Source organism: Heliconius melpomene, chromosome 5, assembly GCF_056956725.1.
Source record: "Heliconius melpomene rosina isolate 202511_hmr_F chromosome 5, ASM5695672v1, whole genome shotgun sequence".
Lineage (NCBI taxonomy): Eukaryota > Metazoa > Arthropoda > Insecta > Lepidoptera > Nymphalidae > Heliconius > Heliconius melpomene.
This window is the reverse complement of record NC_140393.1, coordinates 9323287-9345016: the sequence shown is the minus strand read 5'-3', so window position 1 is coordinate 9345016 and position 21730 is coordinate 9323287. Positions and strand designations below refer to the sequence as shown.

Genomic DNA, 21730 nt, shown 5'->3' with positions numbered 1-21730 from the left:
AATCCTTCACTCAACACGCAATGCCTCTAAAATATGCCGGAAAGTAAGTCTTAACACTAAGTTTTTCTGCCTATTATATGCAGGATACAGGTGTTACATCAACGGATGTAAGTTCAATTCCTACTCGGGGGCTATGAATTATTTTCATTTCCTCGCTCTGCTCAGAACATAAAGAGCGGTGTTGAAATTTGCCTTTTAACATGCTGTCTTGCAAAATTGGATGTTAAAGGTTAGGTTAGGCCCCTATGTATACCCAACTAAATGATATAATTTAGTTCTTTTTATTCCAGATATAGTTTTGAACAGTTTTACTAATATTTTTATTTATTTTGTAAATAAATAGATTTAACTACAATATTCTTTGTAACTGTAATTTTCTTATATGAAAGTTTATCTTTGGTTTTATCACGAGCCTATCCTTTACATTTATAAAAAAAAAAGAATCGAAATATAAGAATTCAGGTGTTTACCTTCACTCTACAAAAATATGAGTCAATCTTAATTTGGCATTAAATTCTACCACTCAACTCATTGCGTGCTGTGACTAGTGTATTAATGGGAATGGAGTCACTCAACACTGCCTTCCGAGATTCTGTCCTTCTTCCTTCTTTTGTCAAACAGAGAATTTTTTATATTTTTGACGATGACTTCAAATACATGATGATTTTGTTGACAAAATAATAATTGGGTGAATAATAAAACTTCCTCATTACAAAAATAATTTTATTACTAAAACTTATCACACTTATAATAAAGACAACGTTCAAATACATCTAAACATAAATTATACACTGTAAATACAAAAATTTATTAATTATTAGAGTATGTTTTTAGTTTATTATAATTATACTAATACAATTTAAAAGGAATAACAGCCATACTTGGTTTTAAAATTTAGAATAGTGGAATTACAAGAAGCAAGAAAGTTTTTAATTTCATTTCAAAAAGTATAAGTTTTTATATGGAGACAAAAAATAAACTTGATTTTGTTTTGACATCTAACAATTGTAATTATCACATATTTATTTGTATATACATTTTTTCTCCATTATTAAGTGACTCCACAGACAGACAACTACTGGACTTGGAAAACAGAAATTTGGCATGTATATTGCAAAAGAATTTAAAAGAACATAACAAAGCTGGTATAATAACCTAGAAAAAGACAAAACTCCTGAGATTTGGATTCTATGGACTATGTGGGTGCCTATTGCAGTATAGGGTAAGGAGATAGGAACAGTCTTGCAGACTTGCAGACTAGGTTAAGAAGCCCCTTTGAAATGAGCATCAATGCTCGCCTCCAATATTTAAAACTCCTTTTTTTCTAACTAAATTTAAAATGTTTCTAGATACAACGAAAAAGGCTGAGCGGGTTCAATTTTCAATTAAGAATATTTAACATTTAAGTAGGTTTGTTTTAGGTCTAATGAGATAAAGTTTCTTTTAAAATAATAATATTACACGTACGTTGTCACGTATTCCTATATAACAAATGACTAGAAATTCAATCATTAGAAAGATTTCTATCTTTCCATAATCTTTGAGAATTGGCATACATATAAAGCTAAATTAGGGAGTATAGGGGAGCACTGACTTCTCGGATTTCTCGAAATTTCTATAAGAACTGGAGCCAAACTAGACCAAAATAAGAGATACTCTTATTCACTTTTGGCACTTTTTCTTAAATTTATATCTAGTTTTTGTACGAAAAATTCAATTTACTCTCTATGCCCTCGAGGCGCATTCTTTACGGCTAAGGTACGGTGCATACATTCTTAGTGACAAAATATATATAAATAAAGGCTTACTTTTTTCAGATTAGCTTATTTAGACGTTAGTTTTTAGTTTCATTTATTTGAAAGTTATTTAATTTATTTTAAAAATAAAATTTATCATCCTATTTTATTGTTTTGATTTCATAATATGATAAATTATTTCATATTTTTTTTCTTTAGTTTCAATTTCTATAGATTTCTGATTTTGGCTCAATATTTTTTCAGAGAATGTTATCACGTCAAATGGAATATTTGAAATCGACTCCAATATTTTCTTATAATTTACATTTGGCACACGAATAAATTCTTTTATATAGAAATAAAAATAAACTATTATCCCATTTACTCGCTCTGGTAACAAGAAAAAGTGCGGTATTGTATTCTACCACTTTCGAAATTCAATGGAAAGTAAGGAACGTACTGTTTTAACCCTCCTGTCAACTCTGCTAAATATGGGATACAAGAAGAAGAGAGAAGAAGCTAAAAAAATGTACAAAAAGATTTTTGCTATAGATATCTTATCTTCATCCAGATCTTTCCCAGTGCGTACAAATCCTTAAACAACTTTACGCTTTAAGAATCTCTGGTTGATGGATTTTAATATTCATTTGATCATAACATCTTTTATGTAAATGGGTTAAAGGTACCCTTCATAATAAACGTAAAGAAAACCTTCGGTGGAAATTTATTTCAGTCAAAATGTTCTCTTAAAATATTTCAATGTTTTATTATTAAAGAATATATAGGTATTAAAGAATCATTTGATATCCAAATTTAATACCATAGCGCAGTGGGCAAGTGTGTGGCCGATAAGATGGCTACAGGTTCTATTTTTATTTAGTTATACAATGTATGGCGTTAGGTTACATAAACCGTTACTAATTAAGATAATCAATATAGAAAATAAGTATTCCAATCGCCCAAGTTCTCGAGAATTTGAAATAGTGATTGACGGCCTCGAGCCCATCATGGCCCTGGAGTACAGCGTCTGATTGTAAATGCGACAGTTGTGAGTTCGATTTGTAATGAGGGGTAATTTCTTTTTCGTCACTTAAGGAACAACTCAAAAAAATGTAAAATTATATTAATTTGGCAACTTTATTAATATACATTTAGTAAATTTGTGATTTATGTACAAGTAAAGTGGAAAATGTAGTGACGCATCACTATGGTTTTCCTTCCTGCTATATGCGGGAAATGTGATATTATTACAACAAGAAATACCTAGTTTAATTTTTAATAAGAATAGTATACATATAACAGTTATCGATTATTTTACATTTATTTCTATGAATTTGAAATGAGTTAATAAAAAATTTACTGTACATTTTGATCACTGTCGTCTTTCATTTTACAAAATATACAAAAATGATTATTTTCTAATGTCTACACTACTTTGGTCAAGATGAAAGATTGTTTGAAATTTCATATTATAATATAAATTTTGTAATCTCTTAATCGCAAGTGGTTGTACTGATGGACCATTCATAGTTAAAATACAAGTAGACGTCTTTAGTTTCAAATTCATAGCTTAATCTAAAAATCTGTTCATTTGCGAATTGCCTTATGTTTGATGTAGTCAATAAGAAAATAATTAGAACTAGGACCTTTTTTGTGAATAACAAGCCATACCATGTTATTTGATTTAAATAGAAATAAAAAATATAAAATCATCAGTTCAACCACTCTAGGAAGTGATTATCAACCACAATTTAATTTACAATTCAATTAAAAGAAACATTAACATTACGAATAAACACTAAAATTTATGATAGTTAAGATCCTTAGACTTTTGCACTGCCTGAAATCATTGATTCACTGCTTTTTTCTATTTGGAATAAAAATAGAAGGCGTCGGGCACACAGAATGCCTAGTATGACTCAAGCAATTTCTGTATTTTCTGATAGTAGCTTCCAAAAATTCTCAGACAGCGACAAAAGAGACCTCAAGTGTCGTTACAAATTTACATAAAACTTAATTACTAAAATTTCACTTTAATTTTAAGAAATATTAAGATTTTAAATATCTAATTTAAAAAACATCAACTTTGGGGTTTGAGTTAGGTTTAGTAAAATCTAAGACTATTTACAATTAATAAGAATTGTTATTGGGGCTGTCGTCGTGACAGTCCACACTCGTGTCTGCCGATACATCGATTACATTACAGTTGATTTCATCATTCACATCAATATTTTCGATTATATCGGTTTCTATATTATGATTATCATTTTCTTCACTATGTACATTATCCCTATCTACATCACTATCTGATATTACATTGTCTTTCACTGAATCAGTTATTGATTCTCGTTTTTCAATTATAATATCAAAATTTGGTTTATAATAGTCTTCTTTTTTCCCATTTTTAGGTAAATCTGGGGGTCTTACTGTTGATAGGGTATTGGAGAGATATGATGACTGTAAATTGTAACCTGGTAATAATTTTGGTTGTAAGGGTAGCATGAGGTCTAAAGAACCAGTGGTTGCAGGTCTCGGTTGTAGGGGTGGAGCAGTCATTAAGGGTGGTTGTAAAGACGCCAAAGAAATAGCGCCGCACTGCGTGTTGATTATTGGACTCTCGACTGAAATAAATTATAAAAATTTATTAACTTAACTATTTAATAACTTATTACGAGGACAATTTATATATTTTTTTTATTTTGTCCAATTTTGTTAAACTAAATTAGGTAAAAAAATGTGTTTAATATTCACACTTTTTTCCGTCTTTATTTTAAATTGATTAAAGGTGAACAAGTAGAATTATAAACTAGATTATATGTATTATTTTTTATTAAAATTGCAAATTGAAGCTCTATGCATTATAAAATAAGAGATAAGAGAAGAGATATTTTTAAGCTGCCATCTCTATCTAACAGTACTTAAATTAAAAGTTAATTTGTCTAGGACTTGCAGGTTTGTGGGAGGGTGATGCACAGATTATAACTAAAGGTTGCTTGGATTTACCTATAGGTGCTCTAGCTTGTAATGGTTGTGTGACTGGAGGTCGAAGCAAATTCGATGGTCCCTGAAGTGCTAAGCTTATCATATTCATTCCGTTTACACCTGAAAAAAACGGAGAAATTATAATAAGCAATCTAAATGCGTTTTTTTAAATTGAATTCAACCATATATTTAACCTATCTATAGATTATATAATTCTTTTTACCTATATCTTTCTCCAATTATGTCTTCGATGTAATAAAAAAATGGATTTTCTTTTATTCTATTAATTATATGTTTTACGACCAACGTTGTAATTTTCATAATTATAAAAAAAATATTTAAATTGATTAAAACTTTTCCAAGTTGCGCTGAAAGCTTATTAGCACTTGCCTACCCTACTTACTTTACGTACTTTTCTATTCATAACATAATTAAGACAATTTTTTTTTAATGAGAAACTGCCCTCTATATAAACTAAGACGAAATATCTCACCAAATTTGCTGTTAGCTGGTAATTCCTTTAGTACTACAGGATGTTTGACGGCATTCACTCGTCTGTTAGAGGCGCTGGCGTCGCGCTTCCTCCTAGGCTGCTCCACTGGGAGGACTCTACGCCTTTTCTTTGGCAGTTTTGATCGAGCCTGTCGATAGATGGCGTTAATTTCAGTAAAAAATATTTGCTAGAGTTTTATGTTTTTTATATGATGTACTTGACAAGTTAAAATGTTAAATATTTATAAATATACTGGCGGCCCCGCGCGACTTCATCAGCATATTTTCTTATTTAAGTTCTTTCATACCCTCTCTTTTTGGTCATGAAATCGATTTAGCTCTTCTAAATATAAGGACAGAGAGACAATAATTTTATATATTTTAAATATGTATTTCTAGTGTTTAAGTAAAATAAAAAAATGTATATAAAAATTGCATAGGTAAACTATTGAAAATATTGAAAATTCTATTTATAAGTGTTAACAAAATTGCAACCACTATATTACAATTATCGTAGCAGTGGCGTAGCACTGCCCCTAGTCACTGATGTGACCGTAGCATTTGGATGTTGTTCGAGAGATACTACTCTTCAAGTTTAGTAAGTTACTTCAAGTTTTGCTTACATTATATTTGTACTTTTACCTTTAACTGTTAACGTAATTTAAGCTTTTTATTACAACTGAATCGCGCTTGTAATATATTTTCTATTATATGGCGTCTCATTATATATTTAATAGATAAAGTGCTTAAGTATCATCTGATCTAATTTTGCTTAACAAAATTAAATTTATCTACATCAAGTTCATTGCATGAATTTCATAATATGAAATTTGAACGCGTACGATAGGAGTACAGCGGTAATGAGGCAAAGCCTGGTGTTGGATTTCACCACTCAATATGCAATGTTTCCAGAATTCGGCGGAAATGAGGAACGCAAGTGTTTAATGAGAACGGAGTGTCTCAACACTAGATTAGACCCTGCTAAGTTCGGGATGAGAAGTGAAACTGAAAAAAACTTTTTATTATATTAAACACAAATAAAAAAATTCACAAACGTACAAAAATATGATGTAAAGAGACTTCGTCAATACTAACAATATTCCAGCGACAGAACTTTATGATAATATCTTATTTACGCGTTCGTAACTTTATTTATGTGGAAGTTTGAAAGCTTTCATATAAAAGCTTCTTGTTTGTCATTAAACCATATACTTAAACTAATGCACTTAGACGATATTAAATTATCATAGCGGGTTTGAATTTGTGGGACGTAATTTTCATATCATATTTTTTAGTTTTACGCTAAATCCCACACACAATAGACAGTGGGAGCCTAGTGTTTAGACAGTGCGTTCCACACTTTCTTCGGAATTTCCCACTTTTTGCCACGACTCCAGAGCGAAAACATGGAAATTGTTTTTATGCGTATCATTGCGGTGAAATTTCGGAAAAATTCTAAATTAGAAATATTATTTATCGTTTTGTAGTCCACGACAAAGAAATGGCGGGATAAAATTCATTTATGTAACTATATAAAAAAAGTATATATAAAAATATTTTTTAAAATAATCATTCATACATTTTGACAACTCTGATACAGGTCCTATATAAACAAGAGATTGCCCTCAGGGCTTTACGGTGTGTTTGTCAAAGGTTGTTCTCGTGTAGAATAACCTGAAAATATTTAATTTCAGCAAAATCAATGCCATGGTTGCTTATTCGACTTTTGTCGATTATTTTTATGCAAAACAAAAATTATATTTTTATCATATATTCTTTATTCACAGGAACTACTAGTTCAAATTAAAAAAAAGATTATTTTGTTGGATAATCCACATCATGTAACTACTTACCTTATAATCTATATATATAAAAGGACTTGTCCTCACTGACTGAGGTAAGACGCACGCACAGCCGTAACCGCTGATGGTAGAAACGTTAAATTTGGACAAAAGTTTACTTTCATAATCTGGACGTCCACTTAGAAGGGATTTTGAAAAATTATAACTCTAAAGGGGTGAAATAGGGGTTCAAAGTTTGTATGGTAAAAAAATTAAATCGGCACCGATTTTTATAAAATTTGAAATTTAGATTTTTAAAAGTATTTAATTGAATACGTGTTTCATCGTTTTCTAGAATTCTCCCCCTAAGGGTGCAAATAAGGGGTTGAAAGTTTGTATAGGTTTTTTTTAAATCGTCACCAATTTTTATAAAATTTGAAATTCAGACTCTTAAACGTATATAATTAAACACATGTTTCATGGTTTTCTAGAATTCACCCCCTAAGGGTGCAAATTAGAGGTTGAAAGTTTGTATGGGAAAATTCTTAAATCGCCACCGATTTTTATAAAATTTGATATTTAGACTCTTAAAAATATTTCATTGAACACATGTTTCGTGGTTTATTAGAATTCACTCCTAATTACGCAAGCGAAGCTGCGCGCGTCCGCTAGTTATTTATAAAACATAATCACACAATTTAATATTTTTTGTCTGTGTGTCCATTTTTCTGTTTTTCCAGGCGAAGCTTCGGAACGTTTGAACTGATTTTATAGGACACTGAAGCAACATATGTATAAGCTACTTTCGTGGAATCGGAATTGAAGTCATTGACGAAATTAAATTAATTTCTTTCCCTAACTGGAAATCGAAGCCACAATCATAGAGTTTGCAGTCTGACATTACATTTAGTCATGATGGCCTCACATATTTTACTAATACTACGTCACGCCCTCGTATATTTTCCTAATACTAAAACAGAAATAAGGATCTCTAAATTTTTTTTACATTAGAATAACCAATTTCTCAAAGTCATATATAATAGATTTAAAAGTACACGAATCTTACAATTTTCTCGGTATTACGGTAACATCCTACAAAAGCCCGTAATGAAATAAAATGCCTGAATATACTGCTTATGTTATTTTCCACTTACATCTGAGATATGGAAACATACGGAATGATTTTTCTTTATTAGCCATTTATTGCTTACTTTATTTCTAATTTGGTAACTTAACGCCATATTTGAGGCCTTGAGGCTAGCCAGGTTGTGGGTTCGATTTCCACTCGATGAAATAAGAGGCAAAGCTCGGCGTTAAGTTAGAGTAAGTGTTATGTGCGGGATACAGCATGAGGCTAAAAAAGCTTTCTCAAGTTTTGTTCGCAATAAATAATCAACGTTTCGTTTTGCCATTTTTGCCAAAATTTATCAATTCGGATTTAGTCCAGTACAAAGATAAGCTTAGCAAAGACACATTCATTGCGTCAAGTGTGTGTCAGGTCGAGATAGGCCTGACACACACTTCACGTGCAAGTGCCTATATAACATGAGGCCTAAAAGGCCTCAAGTGCACCAGCTGAAAGTTGCTAAAAATGGCTAGTAAATCCCAGACACTGCTCTGAGCCCTTCTCTTAGCATTGGCTCGGCAAAATATAAATCCGTATATTTACAAAGCAGCGCGGGTGAAAAAAGGTGATAGGTGAATAATAAGGGATACATTCTTATTACGTAAGTGGAAACGGTAATGACGTACTCAATTTGAACAATTTTCATCATGGAAATCATTTATTGTGTGTTTGTAGTGAGAAAGATAATTTTTACCCACATTTGGTTCTTTATTAATCTTATATTTTTAAAGAGGCAAAGTTTATGAATGCGGCAGGTTGTGGATTTGATTTCCGCTCGAGGAAACGATGTAATATTTTCATTTCTTCGATCTGATTTCGAAACAAAGCGCGACGTTGAGTTCCGCCACTCAACACGTAATACCTTCAGAATTCGGTGGAAAGTGAGGAGCAGAATGTCTTCACTACTACGCTTCTTCTAAGCTCCCTCTACCTACCCTGCTGAGTACTATAATTTAATTTTACGTTCTATCTCATATACTACATATGATATAGAACGCAAAATTGAATAAAAAAATATAAAAAAGAAGCGAGCGAAGCCACACAAATGCCACTAGTATTGTAATACACAAATATCAATTTATACGTTCACAAATGACTAACACGCGCAGATTTAATCAAAGGTGGCGCAAATTGCCCGCTCCTAACTAATTTACGAGCGTCTCGTTCCCGCAAACTACCACGTGTTCAAGAACATGGACGACAAATTAGATTGGGAAAGAAAATGCTACAAGTTACAATAAATTGTATTGATGGGTGTGGGTTCTAGTCTCATATAAGAAAACTTGAAAATTGTAGTATTTAAAAAAATGTACTAAGTAATACTTTTTGTCAGCTTCACTCTGTATTTCGAGAGTACCAGGATAGGCAGAGAAAATTAAGTGTAAAGACTTTTCGTTCTCTATTTTCTGTCTAAGTTTGAGACTTGTGCTATAGCGTGACGTTGAAAGAATATCGGAACAAATTTTAGGAAATTTAATTTCCATTTCCAAGAGAACATCCGTAGTAAGGTATTTCTATAAAGGTATTAGGTGATCAAAGTCGTTGGTAATGTTTAAGTGGCGCTCGGAATAAGTCCCCTAATTTAGTACTCTTGCTTCTTGATTAATTTAATTGTACACTTTAATTATTAGAAATAATAAAGAAGAGATTCGCGGTTTTACCGCGTAGCATTTTTTTTTTATTTTCAGTCTAGTTTTAGAAACTTTAGGTGTTGAATAGCGGAGGTAATCGCCGCGAGTGTCCTTGTCAGAGGTACAAGTGGTTCAGTCTCACTCGGGGAAATAATATTTAATATTAATTATTTTCAGTTCTTCACTCTGGTGTCGAGACTAAGCGCGGCGTTGAGTTCTGCCACTCAACACGCAATGTCTTCAGAATTAGGCGGAAAATGGGGAACAGAAGTGAAGTGTTCTTTTTTCAATAGAATAAATATATAAATTGACATAATTCATAAAAGTTAGGAACGAGCAAAAATCTTTTCCTTTACTAAACATGAAGATCAAAGATCAAACAATTTTCGTACGATTTCGCAAATTATATGAAGATTTCATAGCGTTTTACATAAGTGGATGAACGCACGCTTTCTTATACGAGTAGATTTGCTTAAAAGTAGTATATTATGTAAATAAAAAGTGGTATATACATAAATGGATATGGGGTAGTGGTGCCACAACGGCTCAGGGTTTAGTTACAGGTACGATTCCCACTCATGAGAATGACTTCTCTTCTAATAACAAAGCAGAGGGCAGCGTTGAGCTCTGCACCTCAATATGCAATGTCTCTAAAATAAGGCGGAAGGTAAAGTTAATATATAGTTATATCATCTGACAGAAGTGCGGTGGTTATGGGTTCAATTCTCACCCGTAACGATGATCTATTTTCGTTTATCATTTCTGATAAGACAAAATAAGAGTTTTTCTGCTTCTCAAAACGCAACGTCTCGAATTCAGCTTGAAAATAGAATAACAAAGGAACGTGGAAGAGTCCATTTCTCCATCATCCGCCCAATTTTTAAGAAGTTGCAAGTCCAATCCTTATCATGTCATCAGATCAAGGAAATGGAAATTATTCATTCCCCCGAATGGGAATCGAACTCGTCAACCATCTCATTTAACGAACAGCCTTACATAAGATAAAATCTCGAACACCACCATAAATCCCACCACCCAGTAAACCACTTAAGAAGTAAATTATATTTAATTATATCTATAATGTATAATTAATCGCTTATACGCCGTGTAACATTTGGCGGCTATTAATTGAGAGTCGTGTGACGCGCGTGTTAATAATATAAGCTATCAGGGATTGTATATTATTAAAATATATTCATTTAATATGTATATTCTTGAGGTAGTGGCGCAGGAACACCAGACTATGACAGTTATGGCGACAGGTTCTGGGTTCAATTTCCACTCGAGAACACTAAATATTTATTAAATTACAAAATAATATTATTTTCATTTCTTTGCTTTGGTGTCCAGGCAAAAGGCGGCTTTAAGTTCCGCCGCTCAATACGCAATGCTCAGATAATACGGCAGAAAGTGGAGAACGGAGTGTCTTAACACTAAGTTCCTTCTGCCTACCCTGATATATGCGGGATACAGCGTGAAGCTAAAAAGAAAATATGTTAAATATTTTAAACTTTTATGAAGTAATGGTTCGTAATTCCCTATTGAAAATATAATATTAAGAAACCGACAAAGCATCACCCGACAAAGCTTGACGTTGAGTTACGCCACTCAACATGCAATGTCTCGAAAATAAATAGAATATAGAGAAAAAACAATATAGAGAAATATAAAGTGAGAAAAGAAGAGTCTTGCCACTAGGTTGTCTTTGTGTACCCTAAGAATATATATGGGATACAGCGTGAATGTATAAAACAAAATATATCCATGGCGCAGTAGGGAGTTTTAATTTCGACAACGATTAATCATTGAGGGGGAAATCCTAGATTTTAACAGCTTTTCTGAGCCTATTAAGGACATCGTAAATATGTATTCCAACAAAAACTTTTTCATGTAAAATATTGTCAAAACGATGGTTAGCAGTTACCAGACCTTATTTAGAGCTAAGTTTCTAATTTTACGTGCCCTAACATAAAACAAGCCCCAACTTCACAAACTCTACACCTTAGTTGAAATGTATGGCTTGTCTTTTTATAATATTTTAGGTGGTATTTCTATAGATTTTTTGCTTCAAGTCTTCTATGATCTTCGAATTAAATTATTAAAACACACAGCTATGATAAGACAAGCTCATAAAAAACTCAACGGTTCTTCTTTTTTGCGGGGGCACCACCAGGGTGCGATTGTTATCGATTCCCGCTAGGAATAATAAAATATTAAATATTTTCGTTTGTTCGATTTGTTGATGAGACAAAGCACGGCGGAGAGTTCGCGACATTCGCGCGGAAGTGGAAATATCTTAATAGAAATGGTGTCTGGTAACACTATGTTCTCAGGTTTCCTCTGCCTACCCTGCTATGTAAGCATATAGCGCGAAGCTGAAAAAAAGTGTACATTTCGTTTCAAATATAAAATACAATTTATTTTACGTGACTCAAGTTTGTACAAAAAATCTAGATAACTAATAATAATATAATAAAGCGGAAGAGTTTGTTTGTTTGTTTGTTTGTTTGTTTGTTTGTTTGTTTGTTTGAACGCTAAGATCTCTGGATCTACTGGTCCGATTTTCATTGTTTTTGTTTTGTATGAAAGCTGCATTCTTCAGAAGTGCTATAGGCTATATAATATTACATTACACATATAAACTAATATATTTTAAAGTACTTTCTAATTTGACATGCAATTTATTCTGCCATGTTAATAACAACCGTCGTTGCTACGCGACCGCTACCGCGACGTTTTGATATTCATCCTTATGAAAATAAATATAATAGCCACTTTTAGCATTTTATCTAGATTGAAATTATAGTTTACTGTATAACATACTAATAAATAATTAAGGAGATGTCACTGGTTCCAAATGACCTAGCCACCTAGCGGGCGGCACAGTATGACCGACGCGAACGGGCAGATGACGTTGACGGTTTTATAAATTTTCATACATTTTCGAACTTTATTTGTTGTTTATAATTAATTTAAAATATACTTTGATTCTCTTCTTATTTTATTTAATATTGCCCGCTAAAATTATCCTACTTAATAGAGAGAAATGTTTAGTTATTTCGTAGAGTCGATATCTATGTACGCACGCACGAAAAACTTTAGGTACTTTTTCTAATATTAAGAATACCTATCCTTTAGTAACTTTTAATCCTTTTGTTAGTTCATTTCAATAACTCAGATATTTTTTTCTAATAATATGTATCTACTTATTATTCTTTTTGATTATTTGAGCTTATATTTTCTTACTAATTCTATTGAGAATTGAAAATAATTTCATGAATATATTTAATAAATATTCTTAAAGTTGAAGCAGGCGTAGCCGCGTCCGGGTCCACTAGTAACTAATAAAGACAGAAAGAAGGCTCATTAGCTTTGCCAATTATACTTGTTAATGAGATTTTCATTTTTGTACTGGTATTTTGTTTTTAAATCATTTTATTGTCACCTGCAGCCTTGCCCGCTTGAAATACCCATTATTAGTATTTATTTAGTAACCTGGGTTATTTATGTTGAATACTCCCATTCGAGACATTCGTAGAATGAGGAATGAGGTGTGGTGGTGTGAACGCACTATATTCCTTCCGCCTATCCTACTAGTACAGTGAGGTAAAGTGAGTACAAAAAAAAATTAAAAAAAAACATTTTACAAAAAACATTTTAATTCCCACACCAAAGACGCTAAAATAAATAAATATATAATATTAATAAATATCGTCAAAATATTTACCATTTTTCTTCTTAAAATATTTCAAGTTCAATTCAGTCTCGGTGTTACTTAAGAGTCCGAGTACTTAATTAACAGTTTACGAGCTTGTCTGTGGCAAAGCAAATTATCTCTGAGTAAAGTGGCTAAAAAAGTTATTTACTTTATAATTGTATTCAATTTTTAAGTTCACACTAGTTATTTCATTAGTTATTTCAAGAAAAAACATTGTTTTTATTTAGCTTCACGGTGTATCACGCATATAGGAGGATAAACAGAAGGTCTAGAGTTAAGATACGCTCCATTCCTCACTTTTATCCGAATTCCGGAGGCAAATAATGATGAAATTAACTTATTTATTATAATTATTCTAATATGCTGGAATCGAACCGATAAACCGCGACTAAATAGTTAATTTATAAATTCTTAGAGCTTTTAAGCTTTCTTACTGATAGTTTCGAGCCATTTGTTAGTGAAAGCTTATTTATCTTAGCTAATTAGTGAGTTTAAATAGCTTAGGTAGTTTGGATTTAACGTTGCACTAATAGGAACTAGTTTAGAAAATGTCACCTATTAATTCTATTAAACGTCCAAAGTGTAGATTGCCTTAATTTACAAGGAATAGCGAAGAATATATTTAGAAAAAAATGGAAATCACGTAATTTATAATTCTGCTGCATGCAGCTGGTTAAGCAAATAAAACCTAGTGTTAAGACACTCTGTCAACTTGTCTTGTTTTGTTTGTTCGAGACAGTGTTTTGTATGGCGACTTAATATGTCTCTTTTTTCTCGTATTTTGTTTTATTTTATGAGTATTTACGATAACATTCTGTCTAACCAAGTCGTACAAACGCTTATTTTATTTTAGGAAAAATAGTTTTCGCAAGTTCTGGAGGCATTCTGTGTTGAATTTACCGGAACAACGAACTTTTAAAAAATAAAGCTTGTAATAGTGAAATGTAAGATCTTTAAAACAGTGCTATGTTCATTATTTTATTTATTCAATAGTAATATTGCTAGCCGGTTTTGAACTTGTTTATAATAATAATTTTAAAAAGTCATCCCTAAATCTATTTCTAACATTACTCTAAATCTAGCACAAGAGATTTCAAGCCAATTACTCCACGAAGACGTCATTCTCTTTAACGCCTCTATTATACATAAATAGTGCCCTCGAGGTCATATATGATTGTACTAATTTCACAGTGCAAACTCACAGAAGCAATCGAGAATATTCAAGCTGAATTTCTCACTATTAAACGCTTAAGGAACGGAGTGGTCTAATTTATAAGTGATAGCGAGTGTAATAAAATATATTTTTATTACTTTTTTTATGGAAAAAGACAAGGCAAACGAGCGTACGGGTCACCTGATGGTAAGTGATCACCGTCGCCCACAACCCCGTGTAACATCACATTCTTATATCAGAATACTTGAAGCATCTGTTTACATGTTTAAAGTATACTAAAGAAGACGTTTGTTAGTTTTTATAAATAAAAGGATTGTATCATTTTATCTTCTGTACGTACGAGTATGTATAAACTGAAGAAAAATAAATTAATCGCGTTTAACATATCTTGCACTTAGTATCTTGTTCATCTCTGAACCATTATAGTTTTCAATCACATATTCCATTTAAGTTGAATTTCTGCTTGTTTGTGTACCTAATTAAATATATTACATATTTAAATGATAAAAATAATTATAATTGTTGATGCAAAATTTTCGTTAAATATTTTTTTAATATAGTCACCACTTGCAATCCCCAATAAATAAATACTTTGGTGTGCACGTGTGTCAAACTGAGCGTTCAGTTTCGTCGCTGTCGCTTATGTCGATATACGAAATCGCTATCAAGTCAGCACTTGGACCAAAATCTAATTCGTCTTAATTTATTCTGTTCCAATTGCCATCCCGCGGTACATAACTTCCCGTCACAACGGAACTTAATCCTCTAATGCACTTATGAAACGTCGAGTGTATATTAAGTTAAATTTAAAACTATGTTAAACTATATTTAATAATATAGTCCTAAAATATTATTCTTGTAACTATTTGAATTAGCATTTTAGGCGTTTAAGTGTTAAGACACTTCTCTTTACTTTTATTGTTTTCGCTCTTGGGCGGATAATGTATCATAATATTATTATCTTTTTAACTACACGCTGTATCTCACACATATCAGAGTAGTCAGAGGGAACCTGGGAACCTAGTGTTAAGGCACTCTGTTCTCATAAAACCATTTTCGTTCCACATTTTGTGATAAATTCTGGGGGCTATGCGTGTTGAGTAGCGGAATTCAACGCTGCGCTGAACCGCGTTACCAGAGCGAGAGAATGAAAATATTAAATCTTTCGATTTCTCAGTCGCATCCTTGTGCCCCAGCGACACGGCTGGTTTTAAACTTATAGTAGTATATATGCATATATATACGTATGCAAATTAATGCTGTTATAGCGCAGTTTGGTCATGCGTGGTTGATATGATACCTAGTCTTGTGCGTTTAAATATCGGTATAATATTTGTGCAATTTAAAATAAAAAAATTCTATCATTTATTAATATAATCATCATATTGAATTTATTTTTTTTTAAACTTAAATCAAAGTAATACAGTAATCGATATTAAAAAGATTTTCATCACATTAGATTGCTTTACATTTTACTTAAAATTAAATTCAAAATCCAATTTCAACTACTCGCAATATATTCTAATATTTAAATTACGCTCCCCTTTTTCTTCTATGTTTTCTTTAAAAAATTGGCAATAGCACTTTAGTCCGAATAAGATTTATCACTAACTCTACACTTTACATATAAAATTGTAAGTGTCACTTTCAAGGAAATACGTTCACTTTGTAAGAAAGATACTGCAACGTGAAAACCTAAGCTGACGTTTCAACGGAATGATGGTATCGTTAGTATTTGAGCTTTTCTGGCGAGTAAAAGTTTATTTTACGGCTTTTCATTTATGTTTGTTGTCCGGTAGTTTCGTGAATTGTATGGTGTAGTGCAAGTCATTTGTTCATATGTAATTAAAAACTGAATCACAGTTAGATTTAGGCTATTTTTTAAGACAAACATAATCATTCTCTAATAAGAATTATACGTAAATTTATTTGACAAATTTCATTGTACCCATACTCACCTCGTATTCTTGATTACAGGAACATGGTGGGTAGGTTAGGTGAGTATCAATCATGGTATCTTTTCTCTCAAAAGGTTAAAGGGATACCGGCGTCGCCTTGGTATTTACGATATGGAGGGAGTGTACTATTCTTGTGAGGCATAAGCAACGTCCACTGGGCTTCTATGGGTACACATAACATAAGGTTTATATCAATAAATATGCATAAATTCAAGTTTTTTTTATGGCTATTTGGGAAAAATTGCGTTAAGCCAGACGTTATCTTACTATGGCTATGGTTTTTCTAAAACATCATAAAGTAAATGTTATTCATCATATTTACATTGAATACTCTCCGTCAAAGCCCCGGTGGAGTTTCAAACGAAGTTGCCTAATCATTGCCTTTTAATAATAGATGAGAAAATTTTCGACATCGTCTTTTACAAGTTTAAATATATATGAGATATGCTTCAAGTTTAATATCCTGAACGAGACATGTTTAATACATATTTTGTAATAACTTGGCTTGGTTGGAGAGATATTAGGCGTAAGCTTAAATCAATTCAGTGGTAAGGCGTTCGATTATCGTTTTAGGCGTTTTAGTTACACGCTTTCCACCTACTTGTCGATATATTGCGTATTTAGTGGCGGAACCTAACGCCGCATTTTATTGTACCAGAGCGTATAAAAGTAATCGATATATAACAAATAACTCCCAGTGTATAGAATTTAGGAAGCTCGCGTTCTGAATAAAGTATAGACGCGGTCCCACTGCGCCACAATGGATAGAATATTATATTTTGTAATATATAAATTGGTTAGTCTCCTTATGAGAAGATTATGAAAGTATAATTTTGTAATTTAGTTTCGTTATGCTCTCTCTGTAGCCTTTAAAAGAAAGTCTGAAAATATTTGACTATTCCTAAAACACTATTTGTAAGTGATTCAATTTTTTTTGCTTCACGGCGCATCTCGTACTCAGAGTAGAGGGAATAAGAGGGAACTTAAGATTAAAATATTCCGTTTCCCGCTTTCCACGCAATTTACAGGACAATGTATGTTAAGTGCTGGAACTGAACGCCGGGACTTGTCTTATTACCAGAGCGAAAAAAAGAAAAGAATCTTCATTCATCAAATGGAAAATTCGTTTACTATCATACGCTATACACACTTTGTGTATTTCAATAAATTTGCTAAATGTATATTCATGAAAAGATCCCACTTTTATTATAAAACCACAAAATTTTCACACAATGTCCACAATAATCAATACTATTTTAATAATTATTAAATATTCTCGTCCTTAAACGGTACAAAAGAAACTTTCCTCCAAAAGTCCCTTTGAAAAGAATTCAATTGTTCATAATTTTATACATAAAATGTAATTGTCGTCACAATATAAATTAACAGAAAGCTTTTGCTGAATTCGTTGCGAAATCTACAAACAATGGTGGTATAATATCCTTGATTAAGAACAAAAATATCGTTATACTTAGAAATGGGAGCTTAATTGCTTGTTTCTAGGCATAGAAGCGTTACAACCAAGTTATAGATTTTTTGAATACTATAAGTATGTAGTATTTAGTTACTTTAACAGGTGGTTATAATTTAACTTTTAAAATGTAATTATTGTTCGCAATTAAATAACTTTCACTATAATCATAATTATTACATAATACACTCTAATAATAGTAAATTATTATGAACGATGTATTTATTATTTATTTAACGATGTAATTATTATGAATGAATGTGCAATGTACATTAAGCCCAGTCTGTGCCATTTTGAAATACAATGTAATTTTAGCTCGCCTGCCCATAAATACTCAATTTTTACTTTATCCATTTTATAGATATCATACGTTATGTAAATTATTATTTTACGTATGTGTTTAGTGGCGAAACTCAACGCCGCGCTTTACCTTGTTACCAGAGCCAGGAAATGTAAGTATAAAACATTTAATTTCTCTGAGTGGAAATCGAATCCACAACCGTCGCATTTACAGTCGCAACTTTGTTGTTCTGCGCCGTGACGGTGTTGCCAAATTAATAGGTAATTGCCACTGCCTGAAGTGCCTTGAGAATTCAGCGGAAAGTGGTGAACGGAAGTGTTTTAATGGGAGCAGAATATCTGGAATATCCTTAATGGAAGGTTCGAAATATTCTTTTTAATAAAATAATGAAAAAAGAACTGAACGAAATATAAATAAAAGTGTAAATTACTTTCAAAGTTTTAAGTCCTATCGACGTGGGTCAGTTCAGGCAATTTTCATATGTAGTCCTTTCGGTCCTCGTAATCTCGGAGCTCATCCATCAAGTTAATCTCATGTAGAACCATTTAACTATATGAGCGGATATTTTTATATATTTTTCAATATTTAAACAAAATTTATATTATATCGAATTTGTATTTTCTGTAGACCGTTGGATATGTAATAATCATATATATCTCATTAGTTTCACGCTTTATCCTGCGTATAGCAGGATAGGCAGAAAGAACCTACTATTAAGATATTTAGTTTGGCGCTTTGTCTTGCGCGGAATTCAGTACCGCACCTTGTCTCATCTGAAGTGAGAAAGGATCCAATTCAACCCACAACCGTCGCGATTCTAGTTGGACGGATTTTAAATCGTCAAAATTGTTTCCCCGACATGTAAAATCATTTATTAATAAGAAAACGCAAAAAAATATTACAAAGAATATTGTTCAAGTCTAATAACATCAAAAGCTTAATGTATAAAAACGCTTAAAGGTTATCCCAAAATAATTAATAAGACTCAATTTTATTGTCTCGTGAAATTGAAAGTCTTCTGTTAGCCGAACCTCTATATCTACATAAAATTTATGTTCTGGAAGTCAATCGTGGCGCAGGAGTGAAACAGAAACTGTAAACACGATAGGTTGTGGCTTCGATTCCCACTCGAGGAAATGTGATATTGAATATTTTCATGTCGTCGCTCTGGTAATAAGACAAAAAACACAGCGTTGAGTTCTGCCACTCAACACACAATGCCTCCAGAGAGTGAAGAATGAATGAGATATTTAACTTAATTTTTTTTTGTATAATAAATTTTATATGAAATGTGTGATTTTTGTCTCCACCATAGCTCAGTTAGTTACTAGTAGTTTGCTTTAAAGAAGATATCCTCTTGTCTAGAATTATCGCAAAAAGCGGAGCGTAAAATGTCGTCTAATAACCTTATATTTAGTTCTAACCTAATTATAGAACAATACCAGCACAAAGACTAGTTATCTAAATTATAGTTCCAAAGTAAATATACGAAATTACAACAAAGTGAAATAACAGTAGGCACGTCTCTTCACAAGAGACTAGAAATTCTAAAACAATGTTTACTGTAATTAAGCTTTGGGCGAAAATAAAAACATACTGAAACGTTTACAAACGTTCATTCTATTTCATCGTTAAATTGGGCTCGGGAGTGCGAGGGCCAAGTCCTCTTTGTTTGGTGAAATAAATTATGAATGTGATATAAAGGTCTGACTGTATACACGATGGTTGTAGGTTCGATTTCTTCTTGATGGAATGGATTATTTTAATTACCTCTCTATGCTGAAAAGTTAAAGCGAGGTGTTGTGTTTAACCGAAAATTTGGCGTACAGTGGAAAATGGAGGGTTAGTGGATTGACTTAGTTCTTTCTTCGTAATCTGCTATATGCGGGTTCCAGCGTGTAGCTATAAAAAGTGATATAATTGATGCTTTAGCGAAGCGGTTGTGATTATACCTGATTATGATTATGATTTATGCTATATCCCGTATAATTAGGAAGCCCCTGCATAATAAAGAATATAGAATGTTGAAATTCTGTTATCCATTTTTTGAGAGAGTGGCGGAACTCAACATCGTTATGTGTCTTGTTCGAGAAAAAATACGATAATTTTAAATACCGTACCGTTCGTTTTTCCAAACGAGTGTAGAACCCGGAAACATCGCACACACAATGTGTGTACGTGATGGAATCAACCATCTTGGGCTCCAATCCAAATGATTAAAATATTTTTTTCTTTACTTTACATACATATAACCAGTTTTCTGTTTTGGTCGAAAGAGAATATAGAAATAAGTAAGTTTTCTATTATTTCTCTTCAAAAGTATACGAACTTATTCTGTCCAAGTATATCCAAATAACTCATGTGTAAATTTCAAAATAATTCTGTACAAGACAACAAAGTTGGAATGGAACTAAACTTTGATATAAACTTATGTTAACACGTTAGCTTTATGCTTTCAAAGGTCGAAAGCTCCTTTAAAAGCTCGAACACGAGGATGCATTTCATAATATACTTTTTCACAGATGCCATTTCTTTATGTATTTCTTGTTTATACAAAGATTATTATAATATTTTTCTATATGATGCAGAGTTTTTATTTTAGCTTGACGCTGTATCCTGTAGATAGCAGGGTAAGCAAAGGGAACCTGGGAACCTAGTGTTAGTCAGTGGTACGCCAGTTAGACATTTTCGTTACACACTTTTCGTCAAATTCTGGAGGTATTAACTATTGAGTGGTGGAACTCAACACCGCGTTTTGTCTGATTATCAGAGCGAGAAAATGGAAAAATCAAATATTTAATTTCCTTAGTTTACAGTAAAAATGAGAATTTAAAAGACCAAACCAGAATAAATTATATTTTAAAAATATTTTTAACTTGTTATACTGCTTTATACTCTCTACATACGATACGGTCATAACGAAACCTCATAATTCAAAGCCAATATATATTTTAAAAAATCTAGTTAATAAATTTGATTCATTATTCTTTTAACTCAGCAGTTCGGAAATTAGTGGTTAAATGTACATTTGGAATAATTGGACTGAATAGCACTGCGGCATTTGGCATTTTGCGTTTTCGGGAAACCCCATTAGAAAAAAAGCGTGGAACTAAATAGAAAAAAAAATTTTTTTAGTTAATTTTATGTAAAATATGGAATTTTGTAAAGGTACTTTTTTATTTCAACGAACTACTCGTATAGTAACAATTTTATGTGAGTATTTTAGAATATATACTACTCAAAGAAGCTGTCAAAACCATCCAGTGTGATCCAGTTGAGCTATCAAGCTAACATCAATATCAAATATTCAGTTCCACCTGCCCTTGGAGCACAAAAAAATAAAAGATCTAAATCCACTCA

At 32.0% G+C, this 21730-nt stretch overlaps 1 protein-coding gene across 1 annotated transcript in view; it reads right to left on the bottom strand.

The window, feature by feature from the left end:
• Positions 1-709: 709 nt before the first annotated feature.
• The window catches only part of LOC146539265 (potassium voltage-gated channel protein Shaw-like), a 129997-nt gene continuing 108976 nt past the window's right edge, over positions 710-21730 (bottom strand). Inside the window, exons 8-10 of the mRNA XM_085185465.1 lie at positions 5212-5359; positions 4740-4838; positions 710-4357 (exon numbers count right to left, since the gene is read on the bottom strand). Of these exons, the coding sequence (XP_085041591.1) occupies positions 3867-4357; positions 4740-4838; positions 5212-5359 (738 nt within the window). The 3' untranslated portion in view covers positions 710-3866. The remainder of the gene's footprint in view (positions 4358-4739; positions 4839-5211; positions 5360-21730) is intronic.